General features: G+C 38.4%; 1 protein-coding gene across 1 annotated transcript in view; it reads left to right on the top strand.

Annotated features, from left to right (window-relative positions):
• CCDC171 (coiled-coil domain containing 171) overlaps positions 1-22,435 on the top strand; it is a 157,398-nt gene that overhangs the window by 3,150 nt on the left and 131,813 nt on the right. The window contains 8 exon segments of the mRNA XM_027709201.1: positions 2,407-2,644; positions 5,328-5,392; positions 5,640-5,691; positions 5,693-5,794; positions 7,316-7,448; positions 8,978-9,152; positions 11,611-11,792; positions 16,198-16,344. Coding sequence (XP_027565002.1) covers positions 2,415-2,644; positions 5,328-5,392; positions 5,640-5,691; positions 5,693-5,794; positions 7,316-7,448; positions 8,978-9,152; positions 11,611-11,792; positions 16,198-16,344 — 1,086 coding nt within the window. The 5' untranslated portion in view covers positions 2,407-2,414.

Below are 22,435 nucleotides of genomic sequence, written 5' to 3'. Positions count from 1 at the left end.
GCTTGAGTTCTCATCCTCCGTGTGTGGCCTGATGCACAACTTTCACAGGCCAATTTTCTGTCAGCTGCTCTCTGTGCTACTTACACACAAAGATAAGACCTTGTGAGAAGAATCATCTTACCACTTTTGGCTTTGATACTGAAACTCAAGTCAGGCCCAAAACACCCAGTGCAGTTGCCACAGAGCAAATTGTGCTTTGTTCTAGGCTCTCTTGTCCTTAAATGCAAAATGTTAACTTATAAATGTTAACTGCAAAACTTCACACTATCTGTGTTATGCAATTTTCTGATGGCTTAAACAAGTCAAATCTGGTTGATTTTCTTCGAGGTGGGAAAGCTCATATTCCTGACATCAGTTTCCTAGAGAGTTAGACAGGATCTCACAAAAAAATAGAAAATCATCAATATATTAGACAGATGAAAAACTTTCTTCCTATGCACAAAAGAATGACCACTTGAGGCAAAAGTTAGTTAAAAAATAAGACTAAGGTGGACTGTACATCTAGAATTGTTTAGAGGAAGATAAAAGTTTGACAGTGGCGCATATCTGCATTTGCAGATATGTAGGTCTTTGCTGTACTGAATCATTCTTATTTCAGCAATACATAAAGTTTTATATTTTTTCCTAAATGAGAAAGTGTTGAGTACTGCAAAAACTGTGTATATTAATATTTTGCTATGCAGGAATTGACAATCTGCAGGAATTCCCTTAGTTAAGTCACTACTCTGTTTAATCATAGTTAGATTTCTCTTGAGTATCAGATTAAATAACTTCACAATTTAGTTTTGAAACAATGCTTTTAGAATCTCTTGAGGATATTATAATTTCCTCAGCCTTTGGAACACTCCTCGGAGTCTGACATTTTTCAGGAATCAGAAGCTTTGCACCTTGTATTAAAATCTGTGAAAAGCAGCTGAAAATATTTCTTTTTTTCTTAATTAAGGAAGCAACTCAAGGTGACTTGATGACATGAAAAAGTAGGGTAGAGTGTTATTCAAAAGACACTAATGTGACTAAAGCATTTTTAAAGGTAAAGAAACCAAAGTGTAATTTGTTTTTTTTAAAGAGTGAAAAAAAAATTGTTTGAACAAGTTATGTTTTGTGTGTAATTGGGTGCATTTGTACATGTTAAGTAAATGTAAGACTGAAGACAAAATATTGAAGCCCAGAAACACCAGAAGGAAAAGTGTATTTTGTAATCCAGACCTTATACGTGTAAGAGAGTAAGATGCCACACTGATGCTCTTACAAACTTCAAGGACTACATCAGCATTTTTTAGCAAATGGTTTCATTTTGAGTGACAGAATCTGTAAGGCTTCAGCCAGACCTGCCACCTGGTGCTTGAGTAAGAGGTCAGTAGTCTGATACATATTAAGTTGTTACAAGCCAGGAATGAGCTTCAGAGGTGAAAACCAGGTCTTCTTGTGAGGAGTTGTACGTCTGGAGCTTCTCGCTTTGAAACAGTCATTTCAACTGATTTCCTCTAGGTGTGGATTAGGTTACATTGCAAAGAAACATGCTGGTGTTTCTTTCTCTACCAAGGCTAGACCCACACTTAAGCACCACGTTCTCCTCTCTTTTTTTTCCTGAACATCAAACAGTCTTTCTAAACACATCATCAACAGCTCTTTCTGAAAAAAAAGTTAATGTTGAAGTCCATGTGTCATATCACTCTGATTTGTTTCCACCTTGAGAAAAGGGAGCTGAGGGGAGACCTTATTGCTCTCTATGACTACTTGACAGGAGGTTTTAGCGAGGGGGTTGTAGGGGTTGGTCTCTTCTCAGAGGTAAAAAGAGGACACAACTTCAAGTTGCTCCAGCGAGGTTTCGGTCGGACATGAGGAAAAATGTCTTTACTGAAAGAGTTACCAACTCTGGAACAGGGTGCCCAGGGAAGTGGTTGAGTTCCCATCCCTGAAAGTATTTAAAAGATGTGTAGATGTGACACTCAGGGACATGGTGTAGTGGTGGACTTGGTAGTGCTGTGCTAATGGTTGGACTTGATGATCTCAGAGATCTTTTCCAATCTTAATAATTCTGTGGTTCTCTATATCAGATGTATTTTGCCTTGTGAAAGTAAGGAAAGGTGTTTGTTTAGCTACATGCACGCAGCAATACTATTATGTCTAAAGTAATTTTTGTGAATCAATGTAAGAAGGGGAGTGGTAACTTCGTTATCCATCTCCCTCATCCACTCTGCTGTGGTTTTTGTCCCATGGTCTTTCCAAATAATTTACCTGTTTGTTTCTCTCGATAGTTTGGGTGAAGAATGTGCTGTCCCGAATTGGAGGACATCCACAGCTCAATCTGGGTCTCACGTTAGTCGTGTCATTTTAATTTCCTTTACGCAGATTATATTTTTGTAATTCAGAATCCCTAGAACGCGTCTGTGATTGCTTACCCAGCTGTTAACATGCTCGGACGCCGGCAGCTTTGGGAAGGAGGGTACACCATCGCTGCCGTCGGGGATGCCGGCAATGACGGCCCCATGATGATGTTCCGCCGCAGACGGAAGTTGCCGTTGGGAAGGTGCCGCGTCCTTCCCGGCGGGACCAGGAGGCTGCACGGCATTTCCCGGAGCGGCCCCGGGGCGCTGCTGCTGGAGCTCTGTCCTGCTGCTGTTCCCGCAACCCTTCGTGCCAGGTAAAGCTCCGGAGCCGCCAGCACGGCGCTCTGCCCTGGCACCGCTTCAGCCAGCGCCGCTCGGGGGCTAGCGAAGCGATGTTGCTGCTCTGGTTTTCAGCTTGCTTAAATTTTTTTGGTTCACTTTAATGAAAACCTAGTGGTTCGTTAAATGCTGTTCAGTTTTTGTACTTTGCAGCTCAGATGTGCTAGTTACACCTGTTTTAAATTAAATAAATCTGGTTGGATTTATTTTGAGTGATCTCAATCACGGAATGGTTTGGGTTGGAAGCGACCCTAGAGATTATCCTGTTCCATACCCCTCCCTGGTGGGCAGGGACACTTTCCACTGGACCACGTTGCTCAGGGCTCCATCCAGCCTGGTCTCGAACACGTACAGAGATGGGGCATCCACAACTTCTCTGGGCAACCCGTTCCAGTGCCTCACCACCCTCACAGTAAAGACTGTCTTCGTCATATCCAGTCTAAATCAATGACGTTGACAAAGTTAGTTAAGTGTATACAGAAGTTTGTGAGGAGAGTGACACAAGTTTTCTAGGTAACACCCCTCAAACGTACTATCTCCTCAAGCAAAAACTTCTTATACCGTTTTGTTTAACTCTTATGAGCCACTCCATGCCACTTGGATATTTCTTTTCGTAATTGAATTAGCATGCTTTTAGAGTGTATCCATTTGTGTGCTAATAAACTTTGGATAGGTATCTTAACAGAGGAATGTTGCATTTTCAAAATCATTAGCATTCCCAGAAAACAGTTATTAGATGTTTTCCCCTGCCCCCATGTGACTTCAGAGTAATTTCAGAAATTATGAATTATTATTATAAATCGTGTAATTCAGAATGATATGGATTGACAGAGGATATTTGGATTATGTTTTGAGACAGATTTTATTTTGCTGCAGCTATTGTTTGTTGGATAGAGATAGTGAATTTTATTTTGGAGGTGAAAAAACAGATTTCTGAGAAAATTTTAGTTGTACCAATTTTTTTTTATTTTTCTACTGTTCATTATCAGATTTTGCTGTAAGTTTCAATAAAGCATAAACAAAGTATGGTATGAAGAACTAGTTTCATGGTGTTCAGAGCTACATCTTAATGTGAAAATTTGACACATTTAATAGAGGTATAGTTTTCCATACCATGATACCACATTTTTTTTATATCCAAGCAATTGATTTTTGTTGAGTAGAATACTCGAAATACTCTGTCAAGACCTTCTTCTCTTATATAAAGTTACAGTTTTTAGTGTGCAAGTCACTAATAATTTAATGGGCCTTAACAGGTACCTAGACAATTATACCACACTCTGTACTTTAAAAGCGAAGACTTAACTGTTTTCTCAGTTGAGATGAAAAGAAAGCTGCATCATTTTCTCTAGGAGTGTGAATGACTGTTGTATGGTAATTAAGTGTTTGGGGTTTTATGAACACATGTACCAAGGTGAATTCTGATGGGTGGATGTTAAAAATCACAAATTTATATAGAATTTATGTTTATATTTATATATATATAAATCACAAATATATCTAGCTATTCTTTATAAATGTACTGATTTTCTGTAAGAACAGAGCAAAACAAAACCCAAACCCATAAACTCGGAGTTTTTAGAAATAATGAGTCTGGTTTTGCAGCATTTTCTGTTAAAATTATAGATTGAAGCTGAAATGCGTTTTTTCCTCTTCATATTTATAGTGCAGGTTATTAGCAACTGTAATGAATAAAATCAGTTTATAGTTAATATATTATAGCAAGTGCTGCTGTTGGAGAGTATAAAAAAGACATTAAGCTCTTAGCATCCAAAGAAGGGCCACAAGGATGGTGAAGGGTCTGGAGGGGAAGCTGTATGAGGAGCGGCTGAGGTCACTTGGTCTGTTCAGCCTCGAGGAGACTGAGGGGAGACCGTATTACAGTCTACAGCTTCCTCGTGAGGGGAAGAGGAGGGACAGGTACAGATCTCTTCATTCTCCCAACCAGTGACAGAACTTGGGGAAATGGCATGAAGCTGAGTCAGGGTAAGTTTAGGTTGGACATCAGGAAAAGGTTTTTCACCCAGAGGGTGGTTGGGCACTGGAATGGCTCTTCAGGGAAGTGGTTACAGCACCAAGCCTGACAGAGTTCAAAAAGTATTTGGACAATGCTCCTGGGCACATGGTGTGACTCTTAGGGATGGTCCTGTGCAGGGCCAGGATGGCCTGATCGATCGGTCCCTTCCAACTCAGCCAGAGATGGAGTACAGGCTAGTTTCTTGTTTGGACTGTAATATGGATGTCCATGTGCTGCAGCATCCAAAAGCAAACCTTAATGGCTTGTTAATCTCAAGTGTTGAATACAGCTTGTTTTTCATGCTACCTTGCTTTAATTAATGGAAAGAGCTCATTTATGAGTTTGCTGTTCAACTTGAAATACATAATGGAATTTTTTAAAGTCTATGTTATAAATATGTTGTCTGTATTGATTGCTTTTTTATTAATAACACGAAATTAGTGAGTTTTTTCTAACTGGGTTAGAATGGAGTTATGGTTCAATTTAGTATTTCTTCTCTATACTCCTAAATATTGCTGATATATATACAATAAAGATATGTCCAAGTCAAAAATTTTTTGTGAAACATTTGGAAGACTTGCTATATTAAAAGCTGATATCAGACAGCATGCAATCATGGTGTATGCATTTATCTCCCATAGATTTATTTTGAAGAGAAATGGAGTTTGTAATCTTCTTAGGAGAATAGAGAACTCAGAGGATCAGTGTAAGCAAACATATTTTTTATTGACATTCTGAAAACCTTAACAGTGGATATTCTGCTATATTACTATATGTATATATTAGCCTACACAGAAGTACAGTTCTCATTGTTGACTAAAACTAATGTAAAATTACAGTTGGTGGTAATTATTTACATGACATAGTAACACTGTTTCATAACTGATAATGAGTGTTAACCAAAGATTCTTTTATTATGTTGCCAAATAAACTAAAGCATGTCTCTGTTACAGGTTTTAATGCTTTTATGATATGGAAGAATAATCTTTGAAACTTATCAAGTAAGAGTCAAGGCTTCATTTTCCAGAGTTTATAGACTTAAAAGCTGCCTACTGGACATCATGAGTTCATCCTCTCCAGTCAATTACTCTGCCACAGAAATTAAAAGGTGAGCTCCACTTCTGTATTTTTAAGTCTAGTAGTAGAGTTACTGTTTTTGTGGTTTATTTTCTAGATCCCTGAAAGTACATAATTCAGACTGAAGAAGGTGGTGTGGTACATGCAAGCTATGCCGTGTCAATACAGTCGTTAAATCACAGAATCATAGAATGGCCTCGGTTGGAACGAACCTCAAAGATTATCTAGTTCCAATCCCCCTGCTGTGGACAGGGACACCTTCCATGAGACCAGGTTGCTCAGAGCCCCATTCAGCCTGGCCTTGAATACTGCCAGGGATAGGACATCCACAACTTCTCTGGGCAACCTGTTCAGTGCCTCACCACCCTCACAGTAAAGAATTTTTTCTAATATCTAGTCTGAATCTACTTTCTTTCAGTTTGAAGCCATTCCTCCTCATTCTGTCACTACATACTCTTGTAAAAAGTCTCTTTCCATCTTTTTTGTAGGCTCCCTTTAGATACTGGAAGGCCACAATTAGGTCACCCTGAAACCTTCTCTTTTCTAATCTGAGCAAGCCCAATTCTTCCAACCTTTCCTTGTGGGAGGGGTGCTTCATCCCTCTAATCAACTTGGTGGCCTCATGAGGACTTGCTCCAACAGGTCCATGTGTTTCTTTTGTTGGAGACCCCAGAGCTGGGTGCAGCACTCCAGGTGGGGTCTCACAAGAACAGAGTAGAGGGATAGAGTCCCCTCCCTCGACCTGCTGGCCTTGCTGCTTTGGATGCAGCCCAGGATACAATTGGCTTTCTGGGCTGCAAGTGCACACTGCTGGCTCATGTCTAGCCTCTCATCCCTCAACACCCCCAAGTCCTTTGTGGCAGGACTGCTCTCAATATGTTTGTCCCTCAGCCTGTATTGATACCAGGCATTGTGGTGCTCAAACATGGGTCCAGCTACCTGCCAAAAAGATTTTTTTTTTTTAACTGAAATAGCAGTGGAAATGAAGATAGAGATTGTTTTAGAGGACTAGACCTTTAATTTGTATTTTGTTTGTGATCAGTTGCTTCTCTGTAGTTTAAATGTATGTATCTTTGAAAAAAAAATCTGGAAGAGTGAGGTTTGCACCCCGTATATGCATTTGTTTCATGACAGAGATGTTTTTGAGATGGTAGGCCATGTTAAAAAATGAGCCTTACTGTGGAGGCAACCAAAACCTTCCTAGTCATTTTAATATATGTGATTGGAATGGTGTTTTTTAAGTATTCTGGAAGTTTACTGAATCAATAAGAAAAATAATGAAAAATAATAAAAAAAATACTGAAATCAACTTTGGGAAATACAAAATGCATATCTGTTTTAAGTTCTCCTGCTACATCTCTCATATCTTGCATAATAAGCAATACATATAACCCTTTTTTCAAAAGATGAATAGTATGATTCCAACTGCATGACATAATTTTACTTAGGTGAATGTTTAGAACTTAGGACTCAAAATCTAATAACTGAAATAATGGAGCATTTAAACTTAAAAGGAATACTCAGTTTTTTTGATAACATTCTTATTTTGCAGTTTACATAATGTGGAGTGTGAGTTACTCCAGAATAGCAATGAATCAGAATTGGATGCTATTTTAGATCTGAGATGGAAACTTCTTCAAGCTAAAACAGAAAATTTAGACTTAACTATTCAACACAATCAAGAAGTAAGGATTTTTTTTGTTTGTTTTACTACTCTTTGAATAAATGTTTTCTTTTTTCATTATAATAATACTCTCATGTGGTGGATCAAAAGCACAGTCACTAACTGAAATATAACAAGGAGGGTATCACTGTAGAGACCTCATACCTGCTCATAGGAACTGCTAGCACCTCTACTGTCATAGTTAGTTAAAGGTGAATGTAGGTAACCTGAGCACTTCACAACAGCAAAATGTTGCAGAAGAATTTTGTGCACCCAAGAGGTTGTTTGTTTGTTTGTTACTTTTAATCAAGATAACTCCAGGGATCCATTTTATAGAATCACCCCACAGTTGATGGGGCAGTGGGAAAATAATGACTTAACTGAAGCGGAAGAGCAAATCATTGTGGGAGAAGCAGGCATCTCTTAATTTGGGTACGTACCCGGATAATAAATGGATATGAAACATCAAACTTGGTTTATTGGCTGGATTTCACCAAAAACAGATGAATGAACACCCATGTCAACTGCACCTAGCAGACTGCTAAGAGTAGATTTGTTGCCTATAGTAGTGATAGCATTTCTTCAGCAGCACAATTTAAACCAGGTTATCAGCTGCCAGATTGGCCTTAGCAAGTGTGGGAAGTGTACCTAGTAGCAATAAATTGAAACCGGTTACAGCAGTGCCACACTCAATGGCCACCTTTTCATATGTTTGCTAATGCGAAAGCTGATATTCGAACTAAAGAAAAGATTAAGTAAGAATTTTCTTTTACTTCATCTCAGTACTAGTTTGCTACAACAGCATCAAGGAAAACCGTTGTAATGTGGGTAAATTATTTCCCATGAATGAAATTCTCATTAACAACTATGTTGCTACTTTGTACATGTTCTGAAGAAATACGTAATTTACTTTCCACCTTCTTGTGTTGAAATAGCATGGATTTGGTTTTCTGGATCCAGTTTTTGGCAGCAAAGATTACACTATGTTTCTTAGTCTGTATAATATCCCTTTTTAAAGTATTTTTTATTCTTAGTTTGTTCTATTAACATTAATAGCATTCTGTTTTGACTACTGGACATTACTGGACTGAATGTTATGCTTGTGCATATACTTGTGAGTTATTAGATGTCTGACAGTCTACTATCCCAATGTAACTGTTTTTCTGAGTGTTAAGGAAAGTTACAAGAAAATTGTCTGTGAAATATAATGTTTCTGTTGTTGCATTTTTTCCTCTGAGTTGCAGGAAGATGATAGTATTAAAATGGTAATTTTCTTAAGGCAGTGTGTTTTTTGAAAAACAGGGGTATGTTGAATATACATGAAATACATCCAGGAATAGGATCAGTTTGCATGAAACCAGTAGAAGTATCAAAGTGTGCATAAATATGCAGTTGCATGAGTGTATTTCAAATTCAAGTGGAATAAGATGGCTGTTGTGAATGGGATTCAAAGGATCTTTTAAAAATAGTCTGTAGGTGTATTTCTGTAACATTTCACAGTTTTTCAAAGGAACTTTGTTGCCGGTTTTCTGAAACAAATTTATTTTCTAGGTGTCCTACTATGAAAACCAGATAATCAAATTACGGTCAGAATTTGAGAGAGGAGAGACCATTCGACAAAGTCTGGAGTATGAATTGGCAATTGCCAGAAAAGATGCCCATCTGAAAATGTGTACTGCAGAAGAAGAGTTAAGTGATGCGCAAAACAAACTTGTGGAACTGCAAGGTAAGTTTCAAAGAAGCAAAGATGGGATAAAGACTGAATCAGTTCCAAGTCAGTAAGGTAAGTGAGAATCGGGGACTTAATTAAATTTTCTAGTTACCGCTCTTTTTCTTGGATGTCTCTTACCTTTCCCATCTTTTATCCATCTGCTTTTGAAAACTCATAAGAGTTTACAAAGTTCCTGTCTCATATGTGGATTAAAACTAACCTGCCAGACCATTTTTTACCTCTTGCTCCTTACCTTCTGTTATTCCTTCCTGTGTGTCTACATACAGAGTTGTAATCATAGTGGATTTGGCTGTCTCCACATCATGGTTATCTCCATGCCCAGTAGTCCTTCCTTTTCCATTTCAGGGGAAAAAGAAAGAAAAAATCAATTCCTCTTCATTTGTTTGCATATTTGTAGCAGCTTTACTTCCAGAAGTTCTTCTCATACTGCTATTTTCTTTCATGTTTTCAAATGTTTCATGCTTTTCATTGTTCTTATCTGGTTTATTTTCTTCTTGTCATCTTTGTCTCTCTTTTTAAAGGTAATGCATGTTGTGACAGTAGTATGTGGAAAGGAATGATTTTATCTAGGCTTTTTTTTTTTCCTACCACTTTCATATTCAGAAACTCAGATTTCCTTCATACTCCTCAAACAGAGAGAGATTTCTCATTCTTACAAGTAAGTGAGTTGCATTTTTAGTTACCTAAACTGGTAAACTCTAGTACAACAGATGAATTTGTGAATTTGATGAACCTTTGATATTCAATGAGGAGTTTGGAGCACTACTCTTGAAGACTTTAACCTTCCAAGAATGGAAGCAGATTCTGAATCTTGCAAGTAGTAAAAGTACCAATTGTTTTTAAAATAATTGGAAGGCTGAACTTTCACTCCCTTGGAGAAACACATGATATATACAAATCGAATGGATTGCAAATTGGAAGAAGGCTTTTTTTTCCCTTGGAAATTTCTCTGTGATTGCAAGCTGAAGACTTGAACTGCTAGTTTCTCACCGAGAGAAAAACTCTTTCTTTCTGTGCATGCTCAGTTTACTGCTAATTTCCTTACCAATTTAGAAGTGAGTAGTGCCATACCAACACCAAGAGGCAGGACTCAAAAGGGACTGATGCTGATGGAGGAGCCACAGTACAGTGACCCCAGACTGCTGTGCTGCCTGTCACCCTCATGAAGGGTCTGGGCTAACATGTAGTGAGGGGACTGGTGAACAAAAAGGGTGTAGGAGAGGTTTTGCAGAGACAAGGGATGTTTTCTTGAATGAGTGTGTGTATATGTGTGTGTGTTAGTTTCTTTCAGTACCATAGCCAAGAATTATAATCTGTCAATGACAGTAAATTCCGTTGGTCGAAATTTCTCAAACTTTTTGACAAGTGCAAAAAACCTCAATTCATCATTGTGCTTAATCCTTCAGCAATTTATAATTTACTGTTTCTTTTCCCTGGTCACTTGGAGCCTTTCTCACCTCATGTGGTGCTTTGATGTGGCCCCAACAAAGCTTCTTAGACAGAATGCTTCATTTATGCCTTGTCCTCTTCAGTATTTCTCCAAATTGTTTTTCTGCCATTCTCATTGAATCTGACAGTCTTTTCCTATTGTTGTGTCCACTGACTCTCTGTGTTGTCTTAATGTGCCTCTTCTGTTCTTTTCAATCTTCTCTGACTAGGAAGAAATTTCAGAAAGCTGGGATGAATTTGAGATAAAAATCTGTTGGAAAGTGGTGATCACTTAATTGCCAGTGTAGTTAGTTGTGTTCAGTAAAATGAAAGGCCAATACAAAGTATTTTCATCTGAAAGCCAGTTAGTAAAATTAAGCAAATATATAAATATATAAAACTTCCTGCAGGTAATGAAGCTTCTCCTGGCATTTGAGTTTTCACAGAAGAGTATGTGCAATGTTCTGCTATCTCAGGTTGTTTGCTGGGCTGAAGATTCAGATCTCTTGCGCAGCCATAAGTTTCATTGGAAAAACTAAGCCTTTGCTTGCTAGCCCAGCATGTCTTAGGTTTACCTCCGTCGCATGGAGCAAGTGCCTGTCTTTGCTGTCACTTAAATTGAGCTCAAATTTAATTGATACAGACTAACATCTGTATCAAAAATGACATTTGGAAATAAGCTGGCCAAATGTAGACATCTGAAAATAAGTCCTCCATGCTATAGAGAGGTCACTTGAAAGAGTTATCTCAAGTTTTTATTCCTTTCCAAGAGGAGAAGAGTTTTAATTTGTAAAAATCTCTAAAATATTCCTATCTCCTTGTGTGAAAGATGCTATAGGAACACAAAATGTAATAGTTTCTTTGTAATGAAGGTAGTGCTCTCCAGTGCTGGAAGTGTTAATATTCCAGTATATCACAGGATATCACAGTGCACAGAAGAACTGATGATCATTATACTTTTTTTTCTGGACATGCTTTGCAGAGGTACTTGTACTTTTTGTTTCTCTTTTTCTATAAACAATAGTACTCAATGAAAACCTTCGGCAGAAAGTGACAGAGACTGAGAAAGTATTTCATAATGCTCAGCAGAAGTGGGAAGAAGAACAACAAAGACTTTCAAGGGCAAAGGATGATATCAGCAGAATTTACAACAATGAATACATATTCCTTCTTAAGGAAAGAAACGAAGTAGAAAGGATTTTGCTGGTATGATATTAATTGTTGGAAAGTTGCATGAGATGATGGCTGGAACTTTGTTGATGTGACATTTGTAGTGGGTTGAGGTCTTTCTGGTTTAGGAAAAAATCCCCCAAATAGCTAAATACTGCAGAATGTTTCTGAAGTTTGTAGCCTTAGAAAGTTATACTTAGTGTGTCACAGTTTTTCTTGCTTTGATGAAAAGTATTGTGGCTGATTTTGATGGTAAACCTCTAAACCAAGGTACCAGTGCAGGGTCCATTTGCACTGTCATGTAATGCTGAGTTAGTAACATCAGGGACACCCAACACCCACTGACTCAATTTCCCTGTTACTTCCCCAGTCTGATATCCAATAACCTATGAATATGAAAATAATTTGTATAATACGAAGACTGCATACTTTCAGAGAACCTGAACAGTGGTGATAGGATTTCTAGCTGTGCATTGTACATTATTTACTCCATACCACATATGAAAAATAACCATTGTTGGAAACTCTACCATTTGGTTAGATAAAAATCACCTAATACTAAGAGATCTGTTTTAGACTGTTGGTTTTTGTTCTTCACATAGTTAATTTCATCATATTTCCTGAAAAAAGTAATTTTAGAAATTGTATTGCACTGATCTGTATAAATCAGGTGTTAAATGTGTAAAAAGTAAAAAAGGGTAAACTTGTTTTTATTCTTTTTTATACCGTCAAGCTATACAAAACTGAAATATGTTTCCAAGAAATCAAGTAGTATTATGGTATGGAAGTTGTGATGGTTTCAGTCTAGGCCTTCCTGGAGACCAGCTTGTAACCAGGAAGGAACTAGGAAAGTGACCAAGGAAGTATTCCATGCTATTCCTTTACGTAACCTGGGGTATAAATAAGGCATTGATAAGAGAGTTCGCTCTCTTGCTTTCTGGTGAGGTTGGAGAACGGTGGGTCCTTGTCTTGGTCTGGCTTATCCAGAGCTGAGGCCTACAGTGACTGCTGTTATCGGCCACGTGTGAGGGGAGAGTGCTGGGCCACGTCCAGACGTCCTGCTTCTCTCAAGGGAAGTGGTGAGCTCTTGCCAATTCTTCAGTTTGCTGGTTACCGGGTTTGTAGGTCGTGTAGACCTGTTTTGTTTTTGTCCCTTTTCATCCTATTTTATCCTGTTTCCCTTCTCCCTTCCCCTCTTCCCTTTGGGAAGCTATTTAGGGTTTCTGGGGTTATAGATATGTATAAATATATATAATACTCTCACTGTATATATCTATTTTTTTATGTAAAATATATATTTTTACTAGAACTTTGGCTGCTTGGTTTTTTTGTTTTTTTTTTTTTCTTTTCTTCCCTCTCTGGGAAGTAGACCCTGTTGTCAAGTTTTGGAGACTTGGCAGGAAGCCAGCTTGAAACTTGCACAGAAGTGCTGACTTAACAGACCTAACTTTTACCTCCTCCACAGGGACACAAGCAATGATACCAATGTACTTCAATAATTTTTGTCTCTTTAAGTTAGTGCAAAGGCTCTGTTAAGGCTGATAGACATTTATATTACATAATGTATGCAGAGAACAGATTGCTTCTAAAAGATCAATTTTTAAATATTTTTTTCTTTTATAGCACCTTTTAAGATGTGACAAACTTGTGTCAGTTGGTCTGGGCACTGGTCAAGCAGCAGAAAATTTTCTGATTGCTTTCTTCCTGCCCAATCAGCTTCAAGCTGGGGATAGTACCAAATAGTCTTCCCAAATGACACTAAACAACCCTTACCTGGCAGCTTAGCCAATTTCTGACATCAGACCTACCTGTTGTACTATGTTATGTTGCTGTTGGTCAGATTCTATGGCACCTGTAGAAGCAGCTCTTACAACAGACAGGGCAGAAAGAATCCCTTAATTATGTGTATTTCAAAAGTACTGTGTACTGATTCCTCAGCTGTTTTAAGGCAAGATCTGGAAGGAGGGGTTTATAAATTACGACTTCAAATGTGTTCTAGTCTTTTGTGTTATGTATTTACAGTCCTGTTTAAAATAATTTATAGTTATTCTGAGTTATGAAATGAAAGCTAGATAAAAGTAGATTTAATTGTGGTCTTAATATGTACTTAGAAGTGAGATTCTAAGTATGTATGACAAATCCTGGTTGGCAAAGATGCACTTTATGAACTGTGAATCTGAACTTGGCTATGAAAATGCTCAGGTAGGCATGGAAATGAAGTCAACTTAACGTACTAAAATGTGTCTCTATGATATGGAGGAAAAGTAATCCTCTCTGCTCTCCAACAGGTTTGTATTGTGCTCTATTGAGCGTGCTTAACATGCTGTCCAGTACATGATAAAAGGTGTTTGGGTTCAATAGTAAGTGCAATAGCATCATCTTGTGGTTAATCAGGATATAATATTCCTTCCCAGGAGCACTCAGTTTTTCCTTAGCCTATTTGTGCAGTTGTGTTGTTTATACACACTTTAAAAAAAAGCAAACAAAAAGCCATGTTTTTCGTAAGCAGATGTGTGTAGAAAGTATGTGACATGCAGGTATCCACGTCCGTATAACGGGGGTTTTTTTACATGGTGAAGTATGTTTCCCTTTGAGCTCCCTAAGTGCAGGTGACTGCTGGAATAGTCTGACACAGTCATCCCACATCTGGAAAGTTTATAGACTTTACAATTCTGAAATTCTACAAGTCATGTTGACTTGTTTAAAAAACTTGATGCAATATTTTTGTCAGTTTTAGGCTGCTAGTGTTAAATACATTTCCAGTATAAAATGTTTTAAAGTCTTGATGTAGTATTTTCCAGCAAACGATGTATTACTCATTTCACATGCACTTTTCTCAGCTCACTTTTTTTAACACGTGGAAGATAAATCTAAAGAGATTAATATTTCTGTGTCTTTCCAATGTGGAAAAAGTGGGAGTAGTTGTATATTTCAGTAAAAGTAATTTTTTTAGCATGCTGATGGGAAGAAACCTCTTCATTTCTTGATATTACAGGCAAAGTTAGAGGATTAGCTTAAATTTAATCCATATGCAGATAGACTATTTTTGCAGTATTTTGATTTACTGAGGTTTACATTTTTTAATCCACATGCATGCTCCTTGTTACCTTTCCAGAAAATGCCAAAAAAATTGTGACATAGTACCTGCACATGAAAAAACCCCACAAACTTATTTTTTTCATTTAGTAGTTGGTAACACTTAGCACTGTGTTAATAAGGGAGTTGTGATTCTCTTATTGTCATGTTTGAGTGGCCAAAACATTCTATGTTCAGTTGGGAAGAACTTCCAAAATTCATTTTCCAAACTGTGGAAAAGACTTATATTTCTTTGATCTTCATATATAAACATGGTTCTGTCAAACTTCAATCTTCTGAAGATTCATTCTTTATGAATAATTCATTTTCTTCTCCTTCTCCTCCCCACTCTGCAGATGCCTTATGATTAGTAATTTCCAGGAACAAAATTATGTGATGTAAGAGAAATAGCAGAATTTACAGACCAACTGGTTTATTTTCACAAAATTTCTCTTGCCATGATAAATGGTAGGAGTAAACAAACAGGAGGACTTATGGTAATCTTCCTGTATTTTGCAGAGAAAGTAATTTTAACAAATTGGCTCTCCAAAGGTCCTTCAACTGAGTCATTAGATTTATAGCTTGTTTCTAATGCTAGTTATGGAAAAGCTTACTCCTGTCCACTAGAACAAAGCTATTCTTTTTGAGACTTCTGGGACCTCCAACTGAAATACGCACCAGACTACTGGAGTTCACTATTTGACTACTTTCCTCCACATGTGTTGTGGTGTGAATGAGGATTTGTAGCAGTGACTCCACAGAGCTGCTGAGTGCAATAGTGTTGGTCCTTACACCAACTTGTAGCTTGGTTCAACTTCCAAAAGCAGAAATTGTGGTGGGGAACAGCTTAGTTATTTTATTCTTCTGAGAACTTCGTAGTTTGTGTATGTCATTTTTTAAGTAATTCAGTTTGTAGACAGAAAAGTCCTTCACAGAATAGCAGAAATTTGTTTTTGATTTGAAGTTTTAATACTTAAAATAAGAACAAAATAGAGCTTCTATCCCTAAGTTTCATGTCATCAAATGCACTTAGCTGTTTCCCTCTCCATCATTACTACTGAGCTGGAAGAGGGAAGAGATTGGAAAAGCAGCCTTGTATTCTATTACAGAGAAAAATTTCATATGGAGAATTGGCTCTGATTTTAGTATTACCACAGAAGGTCACGTTCATAGAGAGTTTTGAGCCAACACATGTTAGCTGTGAGCATGTCTGCTGTTGGACAAGTGGTTCTGCTGGCTTGTGCTGGTGTATTATTTTATTATTTTAGTAACTTGTTCTGAGGCAGTTGGCTTTCCTCTTTTGACCCTTCTGCTATAATACTTTATGTTAGAAAAAGTATCTCATAATGCTTTATTTTTTTCCTAGGAGCTGAATAATGAACTGCAAAATATACGCAAGAAATTGAGAGATGTGGAGGTGGAACACAGTGGCTGTAGTGAGGTGCTGAGATGCCAGGCCCGTGAGCTTAAATGCAGCACTGAACGAGAGAAGCAACTTAAAAAGGAACTCGAAGTAAGGCTTTTTCACTATTGCTGTTAGGCTCAACAGGCATTGACACTGAACAATTTAGGTTTTGAGCGATGGAACTTCCAGTTAGGCTATGAATTCTGTCTACTTGATGAAGAAAATGTTGAACATCGGTTTTGCAGAAAAGGCTGAAGAGGTGAATGCCACTTACACTGTGAGCCTGACTTGAGACTGGTGTTTGAACAGCAGATGGGAAAAGTTTTATGTAAACATGAAAACAAGGCTAACTTTACTTCAGGAAGTCTGTACATTTCCCCTGACCTCTTAATTTGTCTGTCTTGTCTTTTTGGTTTATTGGATTTGCAGTGGAGAATCTGCTGAAGCTGAGAAAATTACTAGATGATGTGCTAGGTGAGGGAACAGCATACTGGAAAATCACAGTGGTGTTACAGCAGCCTCTTCTTATCTAGAGCTAACTGCTACAGGCAGTTTTAGTTTTCCTGTCTGTTGAGTGACACCTATTGCTGAGAAGTCTCAAGTCTTTGAGAATAATGTCTTGTAAATGTGCTCCTTACACTAAACTGCTAGTTTTCTCCTAGGTTTCAACATTTTGTTTGTCCACTGAGAGGCTTTGTAACGTGTGTGTTATCTGTACGTACAGTCTGGATCAAGACTTTCTTGGTAGAACATTTGTCATTGCAGAAAAGTATAGCGACTGGATGATTCTTTATCCTTATGTACGTTTTCTACTAAGGCATATTTAAATATTTTCTGCAATGAATTTTAAGGAACTATCACGTGCAGAATTTTGGGAGCCCTTAAAGTAACAAGTGATATAGTTTTCAGCAGTGTTTGTTTCTGTTGTTTTTCTCTTAAAGGCAAAAGAAGTGTTTAAAGCATTGATTTCTAGGTAGGTAGAGTCCTGCATTGAAGCCGAAGTACAAAAGAAAATTCGTACAGGGAAGATCAAAGCTCATCAGCTAAAACCACTGACTTATTGACCAACAAGGTAGACCTTTGTGCCCTCTACTGGAAATCTATTGTCATATATTGTGATCTGCACATATTGGCCTAGGTGGAATTGCCTTCAACTGGAAAGTGCTGCGTACTGGTGGGTTCTAATGACCCTTTTAAAAAACAAAGAGTTTTGCTTCCAAATACTCAAATAAGGGCTCTTCTTGTGACTTTGTGGCTTTTAATATACTAGTATAGGAATTATGAGCTGAAAGGAGGAGGAAGCAAGGCAGCAAATTATTTATCTTTCTAAATATTTTGATTGAATGTACCCACCATCTGTAAATTTGAAAAGACAGGACTCAGTTTTTTGAAAATGTACAACTGCTATACCCTAAAGATGGTCCTGTCAGGGAATGTTACCTATTAACCCATTATTGGATAAAATATTTTCTTTGCTTCTTTATTTTTGTTACATTATTTTAACTTTCTGAATCTCTTAATAATGTCATGAGAAAACAACATATTCAGTCTACAGAAAAATGAGTCTTGTGCTACTATACTGTAAGTATAGCTATTTAAGCAGTGATTAAGGAAAAGTATGTGAAGAAGCCTCTTGCATTTGAAAGTTTTAGCAAATTATCACAAATCTCTGAATCAAATAAAAAAGACTAGGTGAGACTTCAATACATATGCTTTTGTCAGGTTGCATCTCACTTTACCATCTCAAAAGGAAATTGCATGTGTGTAACTGTCTGAAAGGGCCTACTGTAATAACTTTGTAGATGGTGACTCTACCACTTTGCTGGGCAACCTGTTCCAATGCTTTACAACCCTTTCTGTGAAGAATTTTTTCCTAATATCTAATCTAAACCTCCCCTGGAACAACTTGAAACCGTGTCATCTCATCCTGTCAGTTGTTATCTGGGAGAAGAGACCAACCCCCACCTCACTACACCCACATTTCAGGTAGTTGTAGAGAACAATAAGGTCTTCTTTGAGCCTTCTTTTCTCCAGCTTCCATTCACATGGAAGCATGAGAGGATCTCCCAGCTTCCTCAGCTGCTCCTAAAAGGACTTGTGCTCCAGACCCTTCACCAGCTTTGTGGCTCTTCTCTGGAGTCATTCCAGCACCTGAATGTCCTTCTTGTAGTGAGGGGTCCAAAACTGAACACAGGATTCAAGGTACAACCTCAACCAGTGCTGACTACGGGGGGATGATCACTCCCTTAGTCCTGCTGGCCACACTGTTTTTTCTAAAAACCATGATACCATTGGCCTTTTTGGCCACCTGGACACTCATGTTCAGTCGCAGTTGACCAGCACCGTAAGTCCTTTTTTGCCAGGCTTCTTTCCAACCACTCTTCCCCAGCATGGGGTTCTTGTGACCCAGGAGCAGGACCCAGCACTTGACCTTGTTAAACCTCATACTACTGGCCTCAGCCCATCAATTCAGCCTGTCCAGACCCCTCTGTAGAGTCTTCCTACTCTCCAGCAGATCAACACGCCTGCTGAACTTGTTTTCATCTGCAAACTGACTTAGGGTGCACTCAGTCCCCTCATTCAGAACATCGATAAGACACTAAACAGAACTGGCCCCAATACTGAGCTCTGGGGAATACCACTGGTAATTGGATGTCAACTGGATATAACTCAATCCTCCACCATCCTCTGGGCTCAGCCATCCAGCTAGTTCTTTACCCAGCAAAGGCTGCACCTGCCTACACCACAAGCAGCAAGTTTCTCCAGCAGAATACTTGGAAAATTAGGTCAAAGGTTTTGCTGAAGTTTCAACAGATAACATCCACAACCTTGCCTTCATCCACTAAGTGGGTCATGATATCTGCATCTGAGCTGGATTTCCATTTTGATACAGAAGCCTTGAAGTAGTACACCCCAGACAGAATGGTATAAGTTTTTTCATGAAGTAGCCCTGTATTTCTTTCTCTCTCTTCACAGAATTTTTAGCTTGTGAATTGAAATTGATAGATATAGGAGACATCTTCAATTTCCATGCAGAGTACCTTGTGTTAATGGTGATGGTTAGCAAATTTGTACTTAATTTCTTCATGATAGCAGCAAACTTCTTAAGGTGATTGTGTGATGAATACTGTAATTCTACTTAAAAGCCAATCTTAAAATCTTTTGTTATACACTACTTCTTGATAAGCAATGAACTCTTTGGAGTTCACAAAACTGTTCTTTTACTGCCCTCTGCTGGATGTAAGGGAGAAATCCAGGGGAGAATACTTCTTTTACGATAATTAAAGGAAATGTTAAATTTAAAACTCTTTCATTTTGTACGATGGCACTCTTGTGAAGAATGATATCCAATTATATAGGTGGGAATGTGAAAAAAATCTGCTTGCGCCTTGTTGGTTTTTTTCTTGTTTATTTATTTTTTTTCTTTCAAAATATTATTCTGATTTTACCCTTCAAGTATTATTCTGATCATGGTCTAAAAGAGGAGATTTCTAGTTTCTGAAGTTAGAAATAAAGAGAAAGAGTAATAGCAAGTTTTAGTGGACTCTTCAGTTGAAAGACAGCTGTTGAAAACTAACCTGCTAGTTTTCCAGTTTGCCAGTTTGTGATGCCAACATGCCATGCCATTGCATGGACATGGAGTCCTTCTGAAATAGAAAACATACTGTGCTAGAAAAATTGAGAATGTGAACCTTAATATCATTCTGCCTCTTTAGGCTAAGATTCAGTAGCCAGAGAAATTATTGATCTAATTCTGTTGAACTCATCAAGATATTACTATCTATTATAATCAATTTCCCAGCACCAGTTTCTTTTATTTTAGCCTTTAGCTCCATACCTAATGATGATTCTTGGGAAATATGGAGTAATTTTTATATAAAAATAACTTTTCTTTTGATGTGTCCTGCCAAAAAGCTGGGTGGGAAAGTGGGTTTGCAATGAGAATGTGGATTTTACCACGAGAAACAGAATTATTAGTTAATAAATTTCAAACTCTTTGCCTTGTTCACAAAAATGTCATGACTTTCTATTGTTTGTTTTATGTGTTCGAGGCTGCCAGCTCTTAGTAAGCTGAACTCAAGGTCTCAAAGTTTTTAAGTCTTTCTCATGAGGGCTGAAAAATGTGCCATAACTTGGTCCATTTAATATCTGAGACTGAGTACATTGTCATATTTCTGTGACTGTTAGTTACCAGTTAAAGACCATTCCCTTAGCTTTCACGTTGCCTTTTCTGCTCCCCCCCACCTTCTGTTATATATTGACCTTTTCATGTCCTGCTGAAATATGTGTTCTTGTATTATCTTGGTAATGCTGCTATGATGGGGAGATGACTGCAACAAAGACTTGAGTGATGGTCCATATCTGTATTTGCACGAGGTATATGTACAAACAATACTTTGAGGCTGTGGGTTTATTTCTTACTGTATCTAAGTCAATGAAACAAGAAATTTAGGTCTCAGCTGAAAACAAAACTAAAACCCCCCAAACCTGCAGACCTGCTTTTTCTTTTTTCTCCTTGTTGCTATAATTCCACCATGAACTGAACGCTCAGGTAAGTTACGGTTTTCATCAGAACAACTTGCAAAAGCTCTAAGCAGTGCAAGAGAGGACACATTCCTTAGTCAGTTGACAGTACTGCTGGTTAAACTTTAAACTAGTGTTTGTTGTCTTCTACACAATTCTTGGTGGCTTACCCCTACCCTTAATCTTCTGCTTTCTAATGTCTCTGCAATGCACAACTGGCATCTAGAAATTCTATCTACTGTGACTGTATATAGTGTGACTATATTAGTTACTACACACTTAGTATGTAGTTTACTTATAATACGTAAATATATAAAACTATACTCTCTCTCTCTATGTATATTTATAAATATATAATACTACATACTTGGAGGATTCTAAGCACTGCAGCTTTGATAGTGGTATCTCTGTGATGGCTCCAGAGTTTGTATTTCTCCAGCAAGAAGCTCACTGACATAATGACTTGTGCAAAGCATTTGACACTGTCCCACACAACATCCTTATGTCTAAAATGGAGAAATATGGCATTGATGGAACACTTAGTAGGTAAGGAATTGACTGGATGGTTGCCCTCAAAGGGTTATGGTCAGCAGCTTGATGTCCAAGTGGAGACCAATTGTCGACCAGGGGTTGGGACTAGCGCTGTTTAACTTCTTTGTTGGCGACATGGACAGTGAGATTGAGTGCACCCTCAGCAGGTTTGCCAATTGAGTCCAAACTCTGTGGTGAGGTCAACACACTTGAGGGAAGGGATGCCATCCAGAGGGACCTTGACAGGCTTGAGAAGTGGGCCTGTGTAAAACTCATGAAGTTCAACAAGGCCAAGTGCAAGGTCCTCCAGAGTACAAATACAGGCTGGGAGGAGAATGCTGGGAGGAGCTGCCCTGTGGAGAAAGACTCGGGGGGAAGCTCAGCATGACCCAGCAATGTGCACTTGCAGCCCAGAGACCCAACCACATCCCGGGCTGCATCGCAAACAGCGTGGCCAGCAGGTTGAGGGATGTGATTCTGCCCCTCTACTCTACTCTGGTAAGACCTCACCTGGAGTGCTGCATCCAGCTCTGGGTTCCCTAACGTAAGAAGCACATAGACCTGTTGGAGCAAGTCCAGAGGAGGGAGAGCTATGAAGGTCATCAGGGGGCTGGAGCACCTGTCCTATGAAGACAGGCTGAGAGAGTTGGGACTGTTCAGACTGGAGAAAAGAGGGCTCTGGGGACACCTTATAGTAGACTTCCAATACCAAAAGGAGCCTACAGGAAAGATGGAGAGGGACTTTTTGCAAGGTCATGTAGTGATAGGACAAGGGGGAATGGCTTTAAACTGAGAGTGGGTTTGATTAGATACCATGAAGAATCTGTGTACTGTGAGAGTGATGAGGCATTGGAGCAGGTTGCTCATAGAAGTTGTAGATGCCTCATCCCTGGCAGTGTTCAAGACCAGGTTGGATGGGAGTTTGATCTGGGTGTTCTAATGGAACATGATCTTCAATGTTCTTTCCCACACAAACTATTCTATGATTCTGTAATAACAGACTTTCTCTCGGAGAGGAGCTTCCTCTTCATAATCTCCTATGTCATCATATTATTCAAGTCTAGTTTGAAGATTGTTTAGTCTTACCTCGCTGTAAGACCAAAGTTGTTTCAATACTTTTTATGTAGCCCTCACAAGGAGTTTG

This window comes from Neopelma chrysocephalum, unplaced genomic scaffold (assembly GCF_003984885.1).
Source record: "Neopelma chrysocephalum unplaced genomic scaffold, ASM398488v2 Primary Assembly neopelma1_96710, whole genome shotgun sequence".
In the NCBI taxonomy this organism is placed as follows: domain Eukaryota; kingdom Metazoa; phylum Chordata; class Aves; order Passeriformes; family Pipridae; genus Neopelma; species Neopelma chrysocephalum.
This window is presented reverse-complemented; position numbering and strand designations above follow the sequence as displayed.